At 35.5% G+C, this 19,948-nt stretch overlaps 5 protein-coding genes across 5 annotated transcripts; 4 read left to right on the top strand and 1 right to left on the bottom strand.

The window, feature by feature from the left end:
* Window positions 1–2,437: 2,437 nt before the first annotated feature.
* On the top strand, window positions 2,438–2,947 carry EV154DRAFT_488974 (uncharacterized protein; the record flags this gene model as incomplete). The annotated part of the gene is made up of 4 exons (XM_051599224.1): window positions 2,438–2,490; window positions 2,566–2,638; window positions 2,701–2,756; window positions 2,809–2,947. 4 exons carry the CDS (start codon window positions 2,438–2,440, stop codon window positions 2,945–2,947), a joined length of 321 nt encoding a protein of 106 aa, XP_051449979.1.
* Window positions 2,948–3,486: 539 nt separating this feature from the next.
* On the top strand, window positions 3,487–5,024 carry EV154DRAFT_488973 (uncharacterized protein; the record flags this gene model as incomplete). Its single annotated transcript, XM_051599223.1, has 7 exons — window positions 3,487–3,667; window positions 3,786–3,955; window positions 4,073–4,180; window positions 4,372–4,394; window positions 4,576–4,583; window positions 4,754–4,824; window positions 4,896–5,024. The coding sequence occupies 7 exons, from the start codon at window positions 3,487–3,489 to the stop codon at window positions 5,022–5,024; spliced, it is 690 nt and encodes a 229-aa protein (XP_051449978.1).
* Window positions 5,025–5,393: 369 nt separating this feature from the next.
* EV154DRAFT_585948 (uncharacterized protein) lies at window positions 5,394–6,592 on the top strand (the record flags this gene model as incomplete). Its single annotated transcript, XM_051606776.1, has 2 exons — window positions 5,394–5,427; window positions 5,488–6,592. Exons 1-2 carry the CDS (start codon window positions 5,402–5,404, stop codon window positions 6,590–6,592), a joined length of 1,131 nt encoding a protein of 376 aa, XP_051449977.1. The 5' UTR covers window positions 5,394–5,401.
* A 2,125-nt stretch (window positions 6,593–8,717) lies between these two features.
* EV154DRAFT_488971 (uncharacterized protein) lies at window positions 8,718–9,271 on the bottom strand (the record flags this gene model as incomplete). The annotated part of the gene is made up of 2 exons (XM_051599222.1): window positions 8,718–9,032; window positions 9,074–9,271. The coding sequence occupies 2 exons, from the start codon at window positions 9,269–9,271 to the stop codon at window positions 8,718–8,720; spliced, it is 513 nt and encodes a 170-aa protein (XP_051449976.1).
* Window positions 9,272–13,945: 4,674 nt separating this feature from the next.
* On the top strand, window positions 13,946–15,662 carry EV154DRAFT_557370 (uncharacterized protein; the record flags this gene model as incomplete). Its single annotated transcript, XM_051605422.1, has 4 exons — window positions 13,946–14,020; window positions 14,073–14,127; window positions 14,237–14,769; window positions 14,861–15,662. The coding sequence occupies 4 exons, from the start codon at window positions 13,946–13,948 to the stop codon at window positions 15,434–15,436; spliced, it is 1,239 nt and encodes a 412-aa protein (XP_051449975.1). The 3' UTR covers window positions 15,437–15,662.
* Between the last annotated feature and the right edge of the window lie 4,286 nt (window positions 15,663–19,948).

The following is a 19,948-nucleotide window of genomic DNA, read 5'->3' as shown; positions in this document are numbered from 1 at the left end:
CTGACCTTTCATGGCAATATCAACAGTAATTGTACCCTGTTATCGTATGATGCGAGGAATTGTTTCCGTCAATGATTTGTGGCGTGAATGGACAGAGGGTGCTATGTGGCGGTCATGCAATTAAGGATTTGGAGAGAAGATGGGGTACCAGATGGAGAAGAAGAAAGAAGAACAAAAAAAATTTTTAACAGACGTCGATTAATAATAAACGAAATTGAACGATATGCAAGCCAAAACAATATCACTACCAGAACAGCAGTAGACATTGCAGAAAAGAACGAGATCACAAAAAGGATATTCACTACACTCGCTGTCAAAAAATATCGACAAGATATTCGAAACAGAGGGCAGTGCTGACCCAAACCAAATGTTAGAATAGCTTTTTTTTTTTTTTTTTTTTTTGTCACATATAATAAAATACATATTTCTTTATTTTTCTGTTTTCGTCATTGTCAAATGCACAAGGCATGTCCACATTACTATTCCCACCAACTGTTTATTTCAAAGAAAGTAACAACATATCACTTTAGGATAGCATAATATGCAAATAATTAAATCAAGTTATCAGGTCACATTCTAGGGACTTGATCCGTAAATAAGTGCAATTATTTATGGCCATTTTTTTAAATAAGTCAATTTATTACCGCTCTGAGTTCCAATTAGGTGGGAACTTTGAGACTTTACAGGACTTTGAACAAAGATAATGAAATTTAAATCAATCAAAATTCTATGACAAAAGCACAATTTATCTGAAGCAACCTCTATTAGAGGAAGTCATATACGTGATTCATATAGGGGTAAAACTAACCATGTGCTTCTACCTGCTCAAATTCAATTTTTATCCGTCGCTCTTTATCACAAATGTGTGCTAAAACCACATAATAAATGCTACTGTTGTTACTGGCAAGTTTCAGTAAAATTAATAGAAGAAAATAAAAATAGAGATTAAGATAAAAGTTCTTAAAAAGTGAGCATCAGACTATATAGTTGTCCACTGAAAAAGATAAAATATATTTATATAAGAGGGTAATTTATACGACGAAATTAGATAAGAGTGGTATTCGAAAGAGTATAGGTAAATACGCAATGGAATAGCTACAATGCTGATTTTACAGAAGGAAATTACATGCAATTATATAAATACAAAATCACAAAGACTTAAAGTATTAAGACTTATTCAGATTAAAGTAAAGAACAAACTAATTATCTTATTATGAATTTTTGGGGTCCTTTTATAAGAAAAGGTCCGAAAAGCAGCCAGAAAAAGAAAGGAATCTGAAGTCTAAAGGAACAACAGAAGAAGAAAAAGGTGATGTAACACTGTCTAAAAAAGGAAAGATGTTTCACGGATAACAGATCGGGAATAAGTAACCCGGCTTCATGGAAATTTCTTCGTTATAACACAACTCTAGGCTCCGACCAATGAGAGATCAGAGAATTTAAGGAACAAAAATAAATCAAGAACAGCTATCTTACGATCTTCAATAAACCAAATGAATGGTCCATCATATAAAACTGCGATGGATCTGAGCTGTCAAAAATGCAACCCACAATATCTTCAATCTTCTATAAATATTAGGGCAAACCTGCCCTTCTAGTTAGCTCTTAATCAATTTTTATACAAATAAATTGACAAGACTTATAATTGTATTCTTTTGTTTTTTTATCTATTTTTTCTGAAAAACTATTCTCTCTTAAAGTCTATTTTAACTACAGCATGGATACTGATGACATTTACCTTTGCTTACGTTCGTTGGTACAAGAACATGCCCTCTGGTAGTCATGTTACAACATTTACTTCAATTAATTCTTCTTACTATATGTATAGATTTTTTTTGGATTGATCGTTTATGGATATTCTGCCAGTACACTGCATATGTTCAACATGCGGCAAAAGCGGTATTCACTAGCGAATTTAAATAAAGTCTTCTAAAGTCGATGAGACACAAATAAAGGATCTTTGTTAACTTGATAAAAAGCGAAGAAGGATCTTAATTGACCGGGATAGCTTCTTTGTAATTATTGCGGATTCTTAATTTAGTAACTGTACGATCTCGAGATGGACGTCATCAGTAAAATTATGACAGTACTGAGATTTCATCTCATACGAATATCTGCTTAAGAGAGAAGATTATACATATCAAGTGTTCATATCTTCTCAAATACAACACAACAGTTGGTGTTTATATTGAAAGATTTGATGACATTAACGTCATCATAGATTTACCCAGGGCTATTTTGGAGTAAGTTTGTAAACAATGACTGATATTATTATGCAATAAATATGAAATAATAAATTATGTTTATCAAAATGGTTTTTTGGAAAGATTTGTTTCTTTATAATTTATTGAAAACCCCAACTTGGCAAGATTTCTCTATCTGAAGGAGAAGCATTCTTCAGAATTTTCTTTTGGACTCTCTTTTTGACAAGCCCGTGATGGGGTTCTTATTGAGGGGGACTTTACCAAGTTTTGCAAAAAGCTGGTTAAGGTAAGTGAAGAACATATGAACTTTTTGTATCCTATCTAATCTCACAGTAAAAACGTATGGTAATGTTTCTCCAAGATGGGGTCCTGACAGCAATCTTTTTGGCTTGATTGCTGCAATTATTGTATTCACCGTTTCTCTCGTCAGACATGTATGCCAAATGAAAAAATTTCTGCGCCTCCACAATAGACATGATAAACTCTTTGGCAATAGTGGTGTCAAAAATTGACCAAATTTGTACCCGGATCTCGAATTTCTGAAAATGGATGGTTGGTTAGCTATTGTCTCCTTTGTCTTTTTAAATTTATATAATGACTCTAGCCTTTCGGCTTTTAACTCGGAGGACACAAGCCAAGGCCCTTTTATTGGCCGTTTTCTGGTGACAAAGGCACTTCTTCCGCAAAGCGGTACAGTGGCTTCTACACACAGATTTCAACCAGGCATACATACCTGGCAGTAGAAGCTCGTGCTGATATAGCACGTTATTAGTAACATACTGCAACACACCACTCGTCGTTTTGATAAGATCAAAAACATCCCTGTTGCCGCCGTTTTTGAAATCATACAGACTAGGTCAAAATTATACATAGGTTTACGCATTTGACGTCCGAAAATTTATATTATATTTTTCGTTTCGCTACAGTTAATCCAGTCAAATAAAAAACGGAGAAGATAAATACGTTGAAGTACTGAGTTTTAGGATGCGATCAACGGCGTATCACTTTTACGGGTTATATGTGCTTGATTTGAATACGAGCTTCCAAAGCCTGGGTAAATGCCGTGTATGGATCGAATTCAATTCGACTGACAGGAACTTAATCACCTTGAACTTGACAGCGAGAGATTTTGTGCTTTTTCTAATGTGTAGCTGTTTTTGCTCATCTTTGTTTTAACATAGCCAAGATGGATGAAATACGTTAAAATATAGGCTGTGGGTGAAAATGTAACATTTAGGGTTGATACGTCAATAACATTTTCTTTTCTGTTACGTCGTCTCACATGTCGTATTCTGAAAATGGTTTTAGCTGCAGCCTCCAGTACAGCATAATCTTCGTATATCTTTTCTTAATGTTGCAGACCATTGTGGTTGTATCTTGCCCAATGTTTGTGTCATTACAGCCTGTCGTCGTGGGTGGTCATTCCTTGATAACTAATTGTCAAGAACCAGTACGATCTAAAAGTACACGTAACGGTCTTACGCTTAAAACTCGCATAGCTCTTCGATATTTCCGATTCAACTAGACATGTCTATTTCTAATATAAATTATTGCTTAATCTACAACATGTACAAATCACAGTGATCCCTGTTTCTGAAGGGTTCTCATTCAATGTTTTGCAACTGGCTTTCGGTTTACGTGGGTTAAAAAATAGCGTTATCCTCACCATAATTTCTCAACAAACTCTACTATGTTTCATCTCGTGCACTAAAATGCTTTCACTGTTTTGCAGCTGCTTTAGAGATAGTCATGTCCTTCTTTGTTAAATGGCTTTCATTCTAGTCATTTGATTGAGTCTTGTCGCTTCGACCTTATTGGGTAAAACAAATGTTCTTTCTTTCTATTTCGCTAAACAATTATATTGATAGGTAACAGTTTCTCCCTGGTCTCTTGCCAAGTTATGTCGTCTTTCTTCTAGCAAGCAAATCCAGAAAAAAAAGTCTCGTTTTCTTGAAGACTGGGCTGAATTATGGAATGTATTTCATTCGGTTTGCTTCATCCCAGTCAGATTAAGACTTTAGTGCTTTTTTTATTTGTAAAAAAGATACAAGTTTTAGATGCTTTATTTTGTTCACTCTTTAATTTTTACTGTTCTTTTTGTGAGTAGATGCAAGAATAAATATTTCCCTATTATACATCTTGTACCCTTTCATTTCATTTGTTTTAGGCAATGACTTTGCGGTTGTCCAAGTGAGAAAGTCGTACATTTATTCCTTACGATTCGAAATAAAAAAACTTGATATTCAACGGATATTAATTTCTAATTCAACTGAATGCTTTTTGTACTGACAAGGCTTAGAAGATGCCGGATATTTTTGGCAACTAAGATCCTTTTCTTTCGTTGAGGCTAAATTAACATTCTAATTTCCAGTCAACGAGGTAAAACATATCCTGGTTTTTTTATTCTAGACGTTTTTGACAGGCATCTCTTTTTGCTCTCTGTCTTAACTATATAGTTCTTGCATCTCCGAGGTTAACAGCAAATAAACACCAACTATATTTGCAAAAGAAAACGTTGATTCTTTCATTTTTTAAAAATATTTCTATAGTCTTTAAATGGAAAGTTAATTCTGGCGGCAGGCTGAAACTATGGATTTTTCAATTTATAAATCGTTATTACGTAAGTAATTTAAATTCCAAAAAATTATGTAGGATCCATTTGATTTTCATGTAATAGCAAAAAAAAACTAGCTGCTTATGAAGATTGGAGAGAAGTTCGGTAGACTCATGAAGCCGAATATAGAAAGTTTGATTAGCAAACTGGTAATTAAGGCAATTGATTCACGTCGTACAACAAATAAGTCTCTATCTGAACTCTAACTCGGCACAGTTTATGATCAAATACCCTCACTTTTTGAAACGGTTATTACGAACGGTTTCCGGGGCATAAAAAAATAAAACTAAAAACATTGCTGATTCGCAATTTGATTTTAACAACATCATTCAATTACAACAAAACCAGAAAGAATGATTCCATAATGTTTGCACGTGAAGCTTCCAAAATTAATGTAAATAACAAGAATGTTTCTTTTTACGCCTTTATTTTTTGAGAGCAACAAATTTGGTTACATTTTTTTCGGAATAAAAAAATCAAGACGTCATCATTTTCTCGTGCGCAGCAATTTTTTTTTTTAACATTGGTGATTGCCCTTTTTTTTATTTTTTTCCTTCTTCTTAAATCGATCTTGAAAATCAGTATGCTCCCGTACATTCTTAATGACGAGTAAGTTCAATGCAAATGACTAAATTATATAAATAAGATTCTAATTTTGACATTGAATAGTTTAATGTGTGAACTCACTCACCTGGTGTTATTCTATTTGGCTTTCCCTTGGTTCTTCGCCAAGTTTGGGGTCTTTTTCCTTTGGAAAAAATATAGTGGCTTCTGCGATTCTGTTCGTCTTTTTGGTAATCGTTTTGGTGCAAAGAGACGAGACCCACCCATTCCCATCGGCGATGTTTATGTCAAGGTGGGTAAAGACATTTTACTCCTTGACGATGTCAAAAAAAATCCGGCTTTGTTGTGTCCTTCTCCTTCGTCTCTTGCCTGTCCTTCTGCTCCTGTCGCTGCTTCTCCTGTCGTTGGTTTGCCTCCTGTCGCCTCCGTTTCTTCTTTTCCCCCTTTTAAAAAGAAGGAACCAATTTGTGTTTCTTTAGATTGCGCTTGTGTGGCTGGTGGCCCTTGTACCGGACGCGGTTTTCTTCCTCCCTTGCTGCCTCTTGGCCAACGCACCTCGGTCTCTCTTTCTTTTGCCTTCGGTTGTGAAGCAATTACGGATGCGTGGAAGGTTGCGAATCCTTCTGCTTGTGTATTTTCTTCCTCCTGCCGTCCTCATTTTGCAGATTCTGGCAGTACAGGTCAGACTACCTCCTCTTCTTTTGGTTTTGTGGTTTCTTCCCCTCTTAGGGATAACACAACTCCGGCGGTTTCTTCCCCATTTGGGGATAACGCCTTCGTAGCGGTTTCTTCCTCTGTTGAGGATAACGCTTCCCTTCCTGTTGCTTCTTGTGTTTCGGTGGAGCCTGTTGTTTCAGGTGATTCTCCACCTTTGTCGCTTTCGACCTCGGTTCCTGCTGCTGTTGGTTGGGATTCCTTCCCTTCTTCTCCGGCCTCGTCCCCTCGTCCTGCCCTTTCTGACTTTCCTTCGTTCCCTGCTTCTCCTGTGTTGTTGTCCGCTCCCGGTTCTCCTGCTTCTTCGTCGGCTCCGGCCTCACCCGGTTTGTCTTTTGCTCCCTTTGCTTTGTTTGGGGTTGAAATGACTCCACCCTCCTCTCCTTCGCGTAGTCCTTCTGTCTTGTCTCCTCGTGCTTCCTCCCCTCGTCGTCCATCTTCCTCTTCTGACGAAGAAGACGATCGCAATCATAAGAGAATACGCTCTCGGGTTTAAATTGTTTTTTTTAAATAAATATATTGCTCAGAATTAATTCTTTTCCCATTATCTACACTTAATGTCATCGAACGTAAAAGCATCCACCAAAGTGAATGTAAATTAGTTACTACATTTAATGATTGAATTTTTTAGTTGATCGATCCCGCAGCAGTTGAAATAGAACTTTCACTAAAATTATTTAAACCAACTTAAGCGTCTATAGAATAAAAGAATTAGATTAAGAATTTGATCGAAATTTCATTTGTCCTTCTTCTTTTTGTTTCTATTCGTATAATTTTTGTTTCAGATGAATACATAAAACGCCCTCAAGTTTTCAACCCCGCTCCTTCATCAATCCACCATGAGAATCCCGATAACGGTAAACACAATAAAACCCAAAAGTGGCAGAATATTGGAATGACTCATACGATTTCGAATGATACGCATCCTCCAAAAATACCTGTCTAAGAGAAAAAAATTCTATCCAAGGATGAGGACAGAAATAACAGTTCATTTTTTGTCGCTTATTGCATGGATATAATTACCGTCGCAGAAAAAAAGGTAGAAGTCTGTTGTGATAATATCAATAGACATTTTAATGAGTCTTTCAATGAAAAAGATTTTGTCTGTTTTAAATTATCTGACAGTATCAGGACTAGAAGGAGGAATCACGTTTAGCTTAACACATTAATTTTTTTTGCTGTTTGGAAAGCTCTGACAAGAAAGCTAGTATTTTTAATTAGGGTTACAATTCAATTACAATAAACAAACAAGAATGTAGGTAAGCTAAGAATTCGTGTTTCCTAAGGGACCATTGGCAAATAGTTTGTAGACAAACGTAATACGACAAAGCGTTTATTTTTATAGAGTGTTTTTCTTATCTTCCAAATTATTACAGGTTCAATTCAGAGCCTGTGGAACGGATACATGAGACATCCTGAAAAAAAGTATCAACTGCATTAGCCGTCCAGTCGAAAAAAAAGAGTAAAACTTTCTCAGGGTTTAGATTTTGTTTTAATCAGTAACGGACATAAATGTTATGGCTCGATGCATGATATAATGACAATGAAAAGAAAATACCATTGAGGATGCAGAAAAGGAAACCAGAAGACTCTCATTATGTTTCAAAAAAAAAAACTAAAATATAATCACTAACCACAAATGCATCGACCATCACCGACCCGAAAAGTCAATTCAGGGTGGAGCAGCGGCAAAGTGAGATTGGGAAAATGGATAATCCTGAATAAGACTTGCTACAACAAATCTTTATATTTATATCAAGTTCTGTCCGTATAATACATCGATGGTCATTAACATCTTTCTGCAGTTGCTGATGCGTATGGCGATCTAGGATGGTCTTCCAGTTTTTGGAAAAATAATTATGTAACCGAATATACTTCTCTACTGTTGCATCGCAGATGTATTAAATCATAAAAACAATAAAAATTTAATATAAGATCTTAGTAGACATACTGGATATCGTAATGATAGAAAGACTACTATGAATGAATAAGAATACATGGATAAACATTTATTGAATTCAAATGGCTACACGATTGAATAATAAATCCCAATCGGATCTATTATTAGTTTAGACACAGCTTTGTATGAGCTCATTCAACTCTTTATAAAAGGGTATCTTTACTTTGATTACCTTTAAAGCCCATCCCGATATCAACGATATTACATATACAACAATTGTACGAGAAAGCATCAGTCCTCAAACTGAAAAAAAAGTTCTGGTTTTACTACAGTACAAAAATTGCGTATTGTACGAACTCTTTTTTTCTTGTCAGCATTGGCTTTTGTTGTTTCATGCACCTCAGTCAACCATGCTGGGTTTATTTTAGCACTCCTGCTAATGTCTTTTTTCACATGATCTTATACGAAATCGTATAGAGACGGAATCCAAGTAGTGGTTGTAATCATATCATAACCATTCAGGAACATTCTAGGCGTTAAGTTAGTCCCATTAATTAATAGGGTTCGGACTGTTAACAGAGAAGCTTAAATGTAGTTATCCCACGCTTTGCTGTAATGGTCTCTTTTTCACTTCGCCATAATTTGGATCAGCGTGTAATTCAAATTTTTGATTTGACTATTACTTTAAGAACGACGACTAGTACTAAGTATTGGATTACATTCAATACGTTTCAGATAAATATATAAATGGCTTAGAAAGACAATTTGATTCTATATCCGTAATAACACAGCAAGGAGCACCGTAAACAGCAGTGATTTTGTCTTGTATAAACTGGGCAATAATCTCAGCATTGATCTCTTTGATGACTTTAAAGATTTGCGATTTAGTCGGATAACGAACAGCTACAATCTTATATTTCATATAAGAGGGTGTCTCGGTTAAGGTACCAATAAATTCCCACCCAACAAGATAGAATGGTGAAGATAGACAGTGTAAAAATATCTGGGGTTCATTTTGTTGTTCTTGATCCTTCTTCTAGCTTGAAAAGTTATACGTGACTCTACTAATTACATTACAACTTCTCCGAGACCTTTGCCAACGTACTGGACATGAATCTTATTCGGAGTATTTTTCACACCAACATGATCTTTGTCGTGAAAATTCAAAACAAATTTAGTAATAGCACCCGCATAAAACAATTGACGACTGGAAGATTCCTTACAATCGACATGGGTGACTCTCTCATACAAACGACCCTTGGTGGCAACATACATCTTGGATTTAGCATGCTCATAGAATTTAGAACGCCAAAAATGAAAAGCAGCTTTAAACAAGATCTGATATCTTAATAAGTTCCAAGAAAATAAAAATTAACAAAAACGAGTGTATATTACCCACAGTGCACAAGACAATGCAGTATTTACAGTCCTATTCCGTCAAAAAAAATTTTTTTTGTCACCACCCACAAAGAAGTTTGTCGCAAGCTTTGGATCAATTTTGTCTTGGTCATCAACCGATTTCGTCACAGACACAAGTCAAATTTGTCTCTTCTGGAAATCAATTTCCTCATGAAGTTTCAAGAATTTGTTGACTCTTAAAATAAAATATATAAACATGAAGTTTCAAGAATTTAATGACTCTTACATCCTGAAACTTTTTACCGGTCTAAACATATTTTGGACCGATACCGCCAGTATCGGTGCAATTTTTAGAAATTACAGATACCGCCGGACTTTTTTAAAAACTGCGCAGATACCGACTTTTAAAAAAATGAAAAACTACCGTAAAAATGAAATTTAAAGTTTGGAAATAATGCTTGTTGACATATTTATTATAGCTGATAAGAAAAAGAAGTTTATAAAGTTAATATTGATGGAAGTAATAAGCGAAAAGTGAATGTTTGAATGGGAGAGGGTACATTTGTTGTTACACGACAAATTTTTTTTCCCTTTAGTGGTGCTGAAGTTCAACTTTTGCTTTTTCGTTCCTTTTACAATTTTTATTTTTATTTTTTTGCTTAAGTTAAAACAATGTTTTTTACTTGGCGAGCCGTAGCAGACATGTCCTTTTCGAAGGCATCACGAGTTCGAAGTACATATTGAAATGTAGACTCATCACCAGTTTCTTTCAATAAGCCAACGACAGAAACAATTTCCTCGGCGTCAAAAACCACGAATTATTTGTCGGTTCCGTTGAAAGGTTGGACACGAGAAACGGATTTAGAGTATGGCGACACACCATGAGTTCTCATCAACTCACCATACATGTAATGGGACCCCTGTCTTTCCTCGAACATTTGGAATTTGAAGAAGAAAAGGACCTTGCAGACATACCAGTTGGATACCGAAGAGAAACGACTGTATTTAAAAGAAATTCAGCATACACACAATAGAAAAATAACAACAACCACTTACCTATTTTTATGAACAGCAGTAAACATCAAATGCTCACCACCACGAGAGCTCGACTTATATTTTTCTTTTGACATGGAAGAAATGTACACCTGGTTGTCAAAAAACAGTTTGGCCGAAATTATCACTTCTTGACGAAGAAAACAATTAGGGATATTGACCTGCTTTGAACCAACCATTCGACTTAAACAATCCATTAAAGCTTTCAACCAAGGAAGAGTACGAATGTCACCTTTGATACAACTAGTCTTGTCCAATGTCAGCTTTCGGACCAAATTGAGTACAATCAATGAACCCCTATCAGACACTTGGAAAGGAGACCATAGTTGAGGAGAATTAGGATCATTGTTGGGATGGGACATGTAGTTATTGGGATTGTTGGCAACAGCAGTCAAGGTAGTAAAGTCAAATATTTTGGACAATTGAAAAAACTTGAAGATTTCCCGCGTTTCCATGATATTACCAGCATTTACACCTAGATGCATCGTTGATCTGATTCGTTTCTTGTAAGCTCCAATGGACCTTTCGAGAGATCTGGCTGAGTAGCATCTAAGGGGCCTAAAGAAAGTTAGTCAGTAAATATTATACCGTTAATAATTATTAGTAAAGGCGACTTACCCCATTCGCTTGATCATGTAAGGAATATGATGCAGTTGATGCGTATTGTACTTGAGGATCGTGCGAGAAATGGTCTGAAATATAAGGCAGCGGTCCAGATACTTGAACCAGTCATCGAAAAATCTTAATGACATTGGAGGTTAGTAAGGGTTAGGCTTGGTAAATATATGATTAATCGACTAATTATTTTTCAATATCTTTCAGATCATCTTTGTTAATGGACCACTGCAAACTCAGTTTTACACCACGAGAAAGGGAAATCAATGCAGAGGCAGTACTTCTACCAGCAGTATTCCTACTACCAAAGATAGATGCAATCAGAGTGGGAACCACGTAAACCAGCCAGGCAATCCAATCGACAGATCGATACATTGACCTAGCATTTTCAGAGACAGTACCCTGGAAGGAGCCATTGAAGTCAGAGGGAATGTTACAACGAGAGCCATCCATGGATCGTTTGATTTTTATAAATTCGGCAGAAGAAAGGCAAAATGGATATTTATCTTCTCTACCAGCAAACTTGTAACGGTCGTTGTAACGAGGAGAAGGAATGTCAAAACAGAACTTGATGACGTTAGAGAACATGTGAAGCTCATCACACATGAAAAAATCAATCGAAAGAAAGGTGTTTAAGCGTCCAAATGGTGTAAGGCTTTTGATCGCGTAATTGTTGAATGCGGCGGCTATAGAGATAATATATTTAGTATTGGTGGATGATTTTATAATGGAGCACTTACAATATCCTCCTCCAACAGCAACAAGGACTTTGATCTGATTGACGACGTTCCATCAATAAAATATTTACCAAGTTTTCCACCATCAATTGGGCGCTCTCCTTTCACTAATTTGAATAAGAGAAATGTCAACAAATTTTCGTATTCTGTAAGGACTCGTTTAGTTACCCAAGCAGAATCTACACCCATACGTGCTTGTATGACCAACAAACATCAACAAACGCTGGTTGATCCCAACGCCATCAGCAATCACACCAAGATTAAAAACTTTGGATGTTGCAACATGAACACCATTTTTTTTAACTACAATCAGGTTTGTACTTAAACTATCGAGACTGCTGATTATAGGCCGTAAGTACGAACTAAAATTGGTTGTGGTGTCTCCATAGAAGATAGCTACTTGAAACGTATATTCATCTGTATACCTATAGGGAAAATCATTACAATATCAGTATTAATTTTAGGACCTGGGCTATATATATTTGAAATAATACCTAATGGAAGGATCGATGATAGGAAGTATTACGTGAACCATCACCATGCTTTGTCTTGGAACTTTAGAAGTAAACCCATCCACACAGAGAACAATGGCAAGGTCTTGCTTATTTTCAAATAAACCTTTTTCACGGAGTTCCTTGTAAGCAGCGCCTGAAAAAAGTCGGTATATGGATCATCTTCTGTCATGGCATCAATTACATCTCTATACTGCTCTACCTCGGAACGAAATCCATCACAAGCAAGCATCTTACTCAAATGATCCCCGATATCTACCATTTTGACAACAGATTTCGCACTTCTGGCAGCACCGCATTCAGGACAAGCCGTTAATGTGACATCTTCAACAGAATCAAAAAGATAACAGCTTTTAGCGGACCAAACTTCATGGGTACGAACAAAATCCAGTGGTATTTTCTTTCTAATCATGGCCATACACTCTTTCAATGCAGGTACTCATTTTTTGGGAGATAATTCTAGTGTAAGGTAGATTGGATTAACAAATAAGCTTACTTGAGGCCACGGGAAATGGTTTACTTACGCGACTTATTTCTGTTTACTAGCATTTCGACAAATGAATTGATGTTGGCTATGGCCTGCACCATCATGTTGTTGTAGATGCAAATGTAGTTGAACTGTATGCTATCAAGATCATTTTGAGTGAAACGGTAGTCAGGAATAACAACATTTGTGATAATAGGTCCTTCTTGATTGGTGAGATGGACAGATACAACTATTTTCAGGTAATGTTAGGTAATGTACCCAAAGCTAATAAATTTTTACCATCTAGTGACATGCCTTCTAAATTTTCTTCGATATCAGTGGAGTTATCTGTCGTTAAATCGTTAAATTCTGGGAGTTCTTCAAGCATACCTTCGTCGTCAGAATCTGGATCAGAATATCCACCGTTCAAAAACTTTTCGTGATCTAGTTCGTCTAGGCGAATCTCTTCTTCGCGTGGCAAGATCAAAACGTCAGAGTCAATATCAACCATGCTAATATCTTCGTAAAATTCGGCATCAACATCCATATTATCAGCTGGATCCGTAGAAGCAGCAGCACCAGAGGTGTCACGGGTTGGGAATATGGACGAAGAAGAAGAAGAAGAAGAAGAAGAAGAAGCAGTATCAGAAGTGTCGGTAGTGATGGCAGGAGTAATAGGGGCATTACGGGAAGAAGCCATACTTCCAACGAGAAATTCGGCTATGCCACGTCTGGGGACACGATTCGTCTCAGCTTTTTGGACTTTGTTAATTGGGGACGACATGTAGATATTAAAAAAATTTGGATTACAATTATTGATGAAAGGAAGTATCTAACAATTTTTTGGGGAGCTATTTATGTATTTTTTGAAATCGCTAACATCATATATTATCAGCAGGAAACACGCAATGTTTCCTTTTTAGCTACAAGTCCTTGTCAAAACCAATCCTGTTTATTGTTGGTTCCTAAGAAACGACATTCTAAGCTATTTTCTTATCCAGTGACAAGTCCTGTCAAGATGATTAGGCCACGGTTATTTTAATTACATCATTGTGTTACATGACATCATATCCATTTTGGCAGGCGAAGCATGGATTGTGATTGGTGCAGATTGACTGGACTAAATAAATTAAAAGTGAGTGACAGAATATAAATCGCCTTGTTACTTTGATTTTTTTTCTACAGATACATATCTATTTTTTTAAAAATGAGCGCAAATAACTCCTTGCCTTCTCAATGTCAAGAAATCGTTGATTTAATGAGAAGAATGGTTGAAGAGGTTGTTAGTTCTATTGTTCCCAAGCTGTTGAAAGAATAGACTCATTTGCCTGAAGGTAAACATTGTGATTGTTGCAGCCGTATCAAGAATGCATCAGGATCAAGTAACAGGTCCGATATTGGCCCAAAATCTTCCCACGAAAAAGATGGCAACGTTTTCAGATTTTAAAAAAAGCTACGCATTTATTAAATACAAGACTTACATTTTATAAAATTATAGCAAGGGAAGCCGTGGCAATGAAACTTCGCAAAACCATCACAAAAGCTATGGATTATTACAAAGCAAAGTTTTCTGAATATGGCTTTGATGACATGAATCATTTGGGCAGGAGAACCATCTTAAAGCCAGAAACCTCTTACACGGTTCAGCTCGTTGTCGATTCAACAAAGAAATTTTTCAAAGATCTCGATGGTTCTGTCAATTATGAAAACAACAATGAAGCTTTGTTGACTTTAGAGGGTAAAGCGCAAAAGGCGTATCACAATACTCACCATCTTAGTCGAGAATTTTTGGCTGCATACCTCGGAGACAGATTTGGTGTTAATGGCGTCAATTGGTCGAAACTTAAAAAGCAAGAACGAAAAGAGACTATGTATATGATTGAAAGCATTGTCTACTATTGGAACAAACGCTCTGATGATTCAGGGATTCCACCCGAGGATGATGCTGCTAGTCGTATCTTTGATCTGGATGCTAATACGCCCATGGTTCCATTGCATCTTGCAGACGCAAACTGGATCGCTTGTGAGATGGTGAAGTCTTTATTGTCGAACAAAAAAAAAGATGTACGTAAAATTTAACAGTTATAAGAATTATCTATAAATTAACCTTATGGCTTTTTAGCGCAAAATTAATCACAATCTTTTTGACAATGTTTGTGGGCCCCTTTCCGGATCGATGTTGGGTGGTATGGCTAACCTCCATGTTAATTCAAGTAATGCCTCTAATCCCTCTCTTTCATCTTTTACGCGTACCATGTCCACGGATGACAATGCTTACGATGATATTCCGATGGAAGCTTACTCGATCACAAACGATGAAATTGTTCCAACTTTCTCTGTTCCTTCTAAGCCACCTACCACACCTACCACACCTATCTCATCTATGCCACCTACTCCATCTATGCCATCTATGCCACCTACTCCATCTATGCCATCAATGCCACCTACTCCCTCTATGCCATCAATGCCATCTACTCCATTTATGCCAACAATCACATCAGTACCGTCTCCTACTTCTGAATTTTTTTGCATCTACCTCTCCCCCGACATCTTCCTCGCTTCCAGTCATACCTCCCCCTTGACCTTCTTTACCATCTCCTTCACTTTCATTACCCCCCTCTGGCCCCATGGCTTCATCTACTCCTTCTGGCTCGTCTGCTGTCTCTACTTCTGTGTCTGTCTCTTTGGATGTTGGTGACAAAAATAGCAAGAATAACAAAAGAAAAGCCAATGAAGCAAATCAAAAGCCAGATAAGCGCCTTCCAAGATCGTCTCGTAGTTTAGGTGGGGAATTATTTTCTCTCTGAGTTTTAACCTGCCCTATTTAAAACTTTTTTTTTCCTTTCTTTTCCTTTCTTTTTCTTTTTTTCTCTCTTCTTTCTTCTTTCTTCTTTCTTTAAATAAAAAAATAATACTAAGTCTATAAATGTTATTATGTTCAGTCATACTGTATTTGAGCCAGCTATAAAACTAACACGATATATAGTTTTTTGTAAAAGGTATATTTTTATCATGTCTATTCAAGCACTTGTTAAATATGCGACATCCTTTAAGATAAACGCTACTATTATAATATTATTATCTGTTTGTTATCCATTTTATTAACTACATTCTAACCATAGTTATACACGTATGGTGTGGTAAGTGCATCGCCAAGTCCACTGGTTCATTTTTAAGGTATGTACTATAATCATAACAACATTTGTGCTTGTTATTAACATTATTATTCGTAGGTAAGTACTCCTGGCCGTGTCCTTTCGTTTTGAACAATAGTAGTCTGCTCTGTTAGTTAGTCTGGATAGATCTGCGTGGGGTTTACACCGTTTTTTTTTCTGCAATATCTATAACTACTCTTCGAGTTTTTATTTAAATAAAAGTCTTTTTTTTTCAATATATACAATCCTAAATTTCAATATGTGCAAGGGTAGCTACCCATGAAATGTGTACGCTAGTCGTATTTTTAACCAATACCATTCTTTTAAATAATAAGGTTACTACGTTACTATTTGCTGAAACTATAGCTTGGACTCGTCAGTATCGGTCCAAAAGTTCGACTGATTATTTAAAAAATCGGTCCAATTTTTTGACAGATTATTTAAAAAATAAGTCCAAAAATTCGACCGATTTTTAAAATAATCGGTCGAATTTTTGGACCGCGACCGCCGGTCTAACTTTTTCAAAATCTTTTCAAAAATTGGACCGATAAAAAGTTTCACAGTGTTAAAATAAAATATATAAATATGTAGGCCTGTGACAGAATGCAAAATTTTATTTATTTCATCAATTTATATTCTCACCCAATATGCAGTATTTAATATCTGACGAGGTAAATACTTTGCAAAAAAAACAAACCAATCAAGGTGCTAGAGTGCATCTGGACTTCAATGTGCCAAAAAAAAAAATTAAGCAGAGAGAAACGTTAAAATTGGACCACCACACTTTTCTCATAATTAAGGTCCAATATTTTTGGACATATATCATTTTAATCATGATTAAAATGAGAATATGAACTTTTTATTTTAAAAAAAAAGTGGGTCCGGGATTTTTACAACTCGATTTTAGGTGTGGGGGGAAATATTTGTCACAAGCAGGTTCAAAATTTTAAATTTTTCTTTTCTGACCAATAGTATTGTCCCGCTTATATTATTTCCCGCTTTCGGACCATGAAATGTCTACTGCCTGTAATCTCAATTTGAGTACCCGCATGCGTAGTATTACAGCCTATTAAATCAAAGTCTTAGGACATTTATCGTCAACCCTGTGAGACAACAAAAATGATAAACCAAACTTTATGTACTAAGTAGAAACGCTTCATATTTAGAAGATATAATTTAGAGTATTTTGGAAATAGATCCAACTAGTTGTATAAATAATTTATGTATTTGAAGGATCGTATTTGTTGGATAAAGTACTCAGTGCCACAACCCGTTAAATCATAGTCTGAGATCAAATATGATCAACCCTGTAAGGCACAAAAAGGATAAAACAAACTTTATGTACTAAGTAGAAACGCTTCATATTTAAAACACATAATTTAGAGTACTTTGAAAATAGATTCAACTAGTTGTTTATTTTAATTTATGTATTTGAAGGGTCGTATTTGTTGGATAAAGTACTCAGTGCCACAACCCGTTAAATCATAGTCTGAGATCAAATATGATCGACCTTGTAAGGCACAAAAAGGATAAAACAAACTTTATGTACTAAGTAGAAACGCTTCATATTTAAAAGATATAATTTGGAGTATTTTGAAAATAGATCCAACTAGTTTTTTATTTATTTATGTATTTGAATAGTCAAATTCATTAGATAAAGTACTCAGTGCCATAACCTGTGAAATCTAAACTGAGTTCAAATATGATCGACACTGTAAGGCACCAAAAGGATAAAACAAACTTTATGTACTAAGTAGAAACACTTCATATTCAAAAGATATAATTTGGAGTATTTTGAAAATAGATCCAACTAGTTGTTTATTTAATTTATGTATTTGAAAGGTCATATTTATTAGATAAAGTACTCAGTGCCATAGCCTGTTAAATCTAAACTGAGATCAAATATGGTGAAGTGTAGAACACAAAAAAGATGTATGAAATCGTAGATATACATTAAGAAAGAACGTTTACAACATGAAAACTTTGTTTACTTCAGTAATATTAGATGGAACGTTCTTTAAAATTACAAACGCATCAAAAGGGTTACTGTTTTTGAGCGTATTACTTCACGGGAGCTTTAAAAAGGACAAATAGAAATGTGAATTTAGAAGTTTGGTTTATTTTTGTACCTTTCTAAAAATTTATTTTCATAAAAAAAAATAAAAAAACCTCCCCACATTAACAAAATCTGGCTATGAATAAATTTCCTTTTATATTACTTGTACTAGTCGGAGATGAATGCTAAAAAATGTCACAGATTACGTTTTGGCACATTACAGTGAAGATGCACTCTAGAAGTAGAATAACAGGATATCAGTCAATCATTAATAAGTTAAGAAAAGAAATAATATAATATTGGGATGACAATCGTGATGCCAGAACAGCATCCCATTTGATAATTTCAAGATACACTTATCACACAATGGTAAAACGTATGAAAACACCGGTAGAACAGAGGAACTGAATAGGGGCATCCGTCAACATGTAATACTTACGGATGATCATCTTCAAAGTATCAAAAACATGGCAGAGGATAATCAATCGGTGACACTAGAAGATTTACAGGCCGTCTCGAAAGACGATTAAAAATGGAACGGCCACACTCTATTTCTGGAATAGAATATGCTCTAAAAAATCGTATTAAACACGCCTTGAAAAGGTTACACAAGTATCCCATACGATGGGATAATTCTGATACCAATGATGCAAGATTAACGTATTTAATAAATTAATGGTGGAAGGAATAATTTACAATCATAATAGTATTTCCTTTGATGAAAGTGGCTTCAATGCTTGTATTACAAGGGGTAAAGCTAGATCTAAGAAAGGATCCCCAGCATTTCAAATTGTTGGTAGTCAGCGTAAAAGAAGTATCTTTCTAATTTCTGCAATGTCTATTGTAATATCCGATGTCTAAGAGACAATAATTTCAATCAAATATAAGATAATCCTTTATTAAATGCTTAATTTGTTCTTGTATATATATTATATGTTCATGTTTGTTAAGTCGGTGATTCGTATTTGTTGTATCGGTGATTCTTATATGTTCCGTATTTACATTAGAGTAGTTGTTATTATAATGAGATAGTCTTGTGATACACCATCTATTCAAGGTGTACAAAGGCGCGCTACAATAAATACGGCCCATGGAACTAACGGAGGATTGTTTGCCGATTATGCCAAACAAGTATGTCAAACAAGTATGTCAGTACGTGATTGAAAACGAGTTGAAAAATCAAGTAATTATCATGGACAGCCGTGCAACTCATAAGTCACCAATTTTAAAGGATCTTTGGTTCAGTTTTGTTGACACAAGATTGTTGACTTGTCTGCTTGGAGTCCGTTCCTAAATTTCATCCAAGAGCTTCTTTTAAGAATTAGAATACCATGTCAGAATAGAGTATCTGGATGATACAAGAACTCTCTAAAGAACAAATGGAGGAAGGCTTAAGGAGTATTAGTGCATCCGACTGCTAAAGCAAAGTATCCTACTCAACGTCTTTTTTACTAGATGTATTGCAAAGGAGGACCTGTTATGTTTTTTCTTTGTGTCTTTGATTTAAAAATAAAGCTTTATTCGTCGAAATTAATTACAATAAATGACGAAGTGGACTTGTGTCTGTGACGAGATCAAAGAGTGGCCGTGACGAAACTGAGCCCACGCGTGCGTCAAATTTGTTTGCCGGCGTTGACAAAAAAAATGATTTGTAAATCGTAAATACCGTACTTGCATTCCATTACGTCATGATTAACAATCAGCTAATGAGGTGTATATTACGTGAGTATTAGTTACCGTAAGACAAAGGATTCTAAGGAACAAAAAGCCAGTTGATTATTTTTTGATAAAAAATGGGCGAAAAAAATGAGAGAGGAGAAATACAAAAATAAAAGATGTGATTTGAAATCATCAGCATTTTGTTACACGACTTGAGACGAAAACTATAAATCAAGTCAGTGAAGTTAGTTTTGCGGAACTTCATAATTTTTATTATACTCACCACGCAAAGAAATGTCTTTTAACGTATTCTCTATTCACAGTGATGATACGTTATGCA

The sequence above is a fragment of the Mucor mucedo genome (genome assembly GCF_025094135.1).
Source record: "Mucor mucedo strain NRRL 3635 chromosome Unknown EV154scaffold_325, whole genome shotgun sequence".
NCBI classification, from domain to species: domain Eukaryota; kingdom Fungi; phylum Mucoromycota; class Mucoromycetes; order Mucorales; family Mucoraceae; genus Mucor; species Mucor mucedo.
Note: the sequence above shows the minus strand (reverse complement) of the source record. Positions and strands in the feature narration are given on the sequence as shown.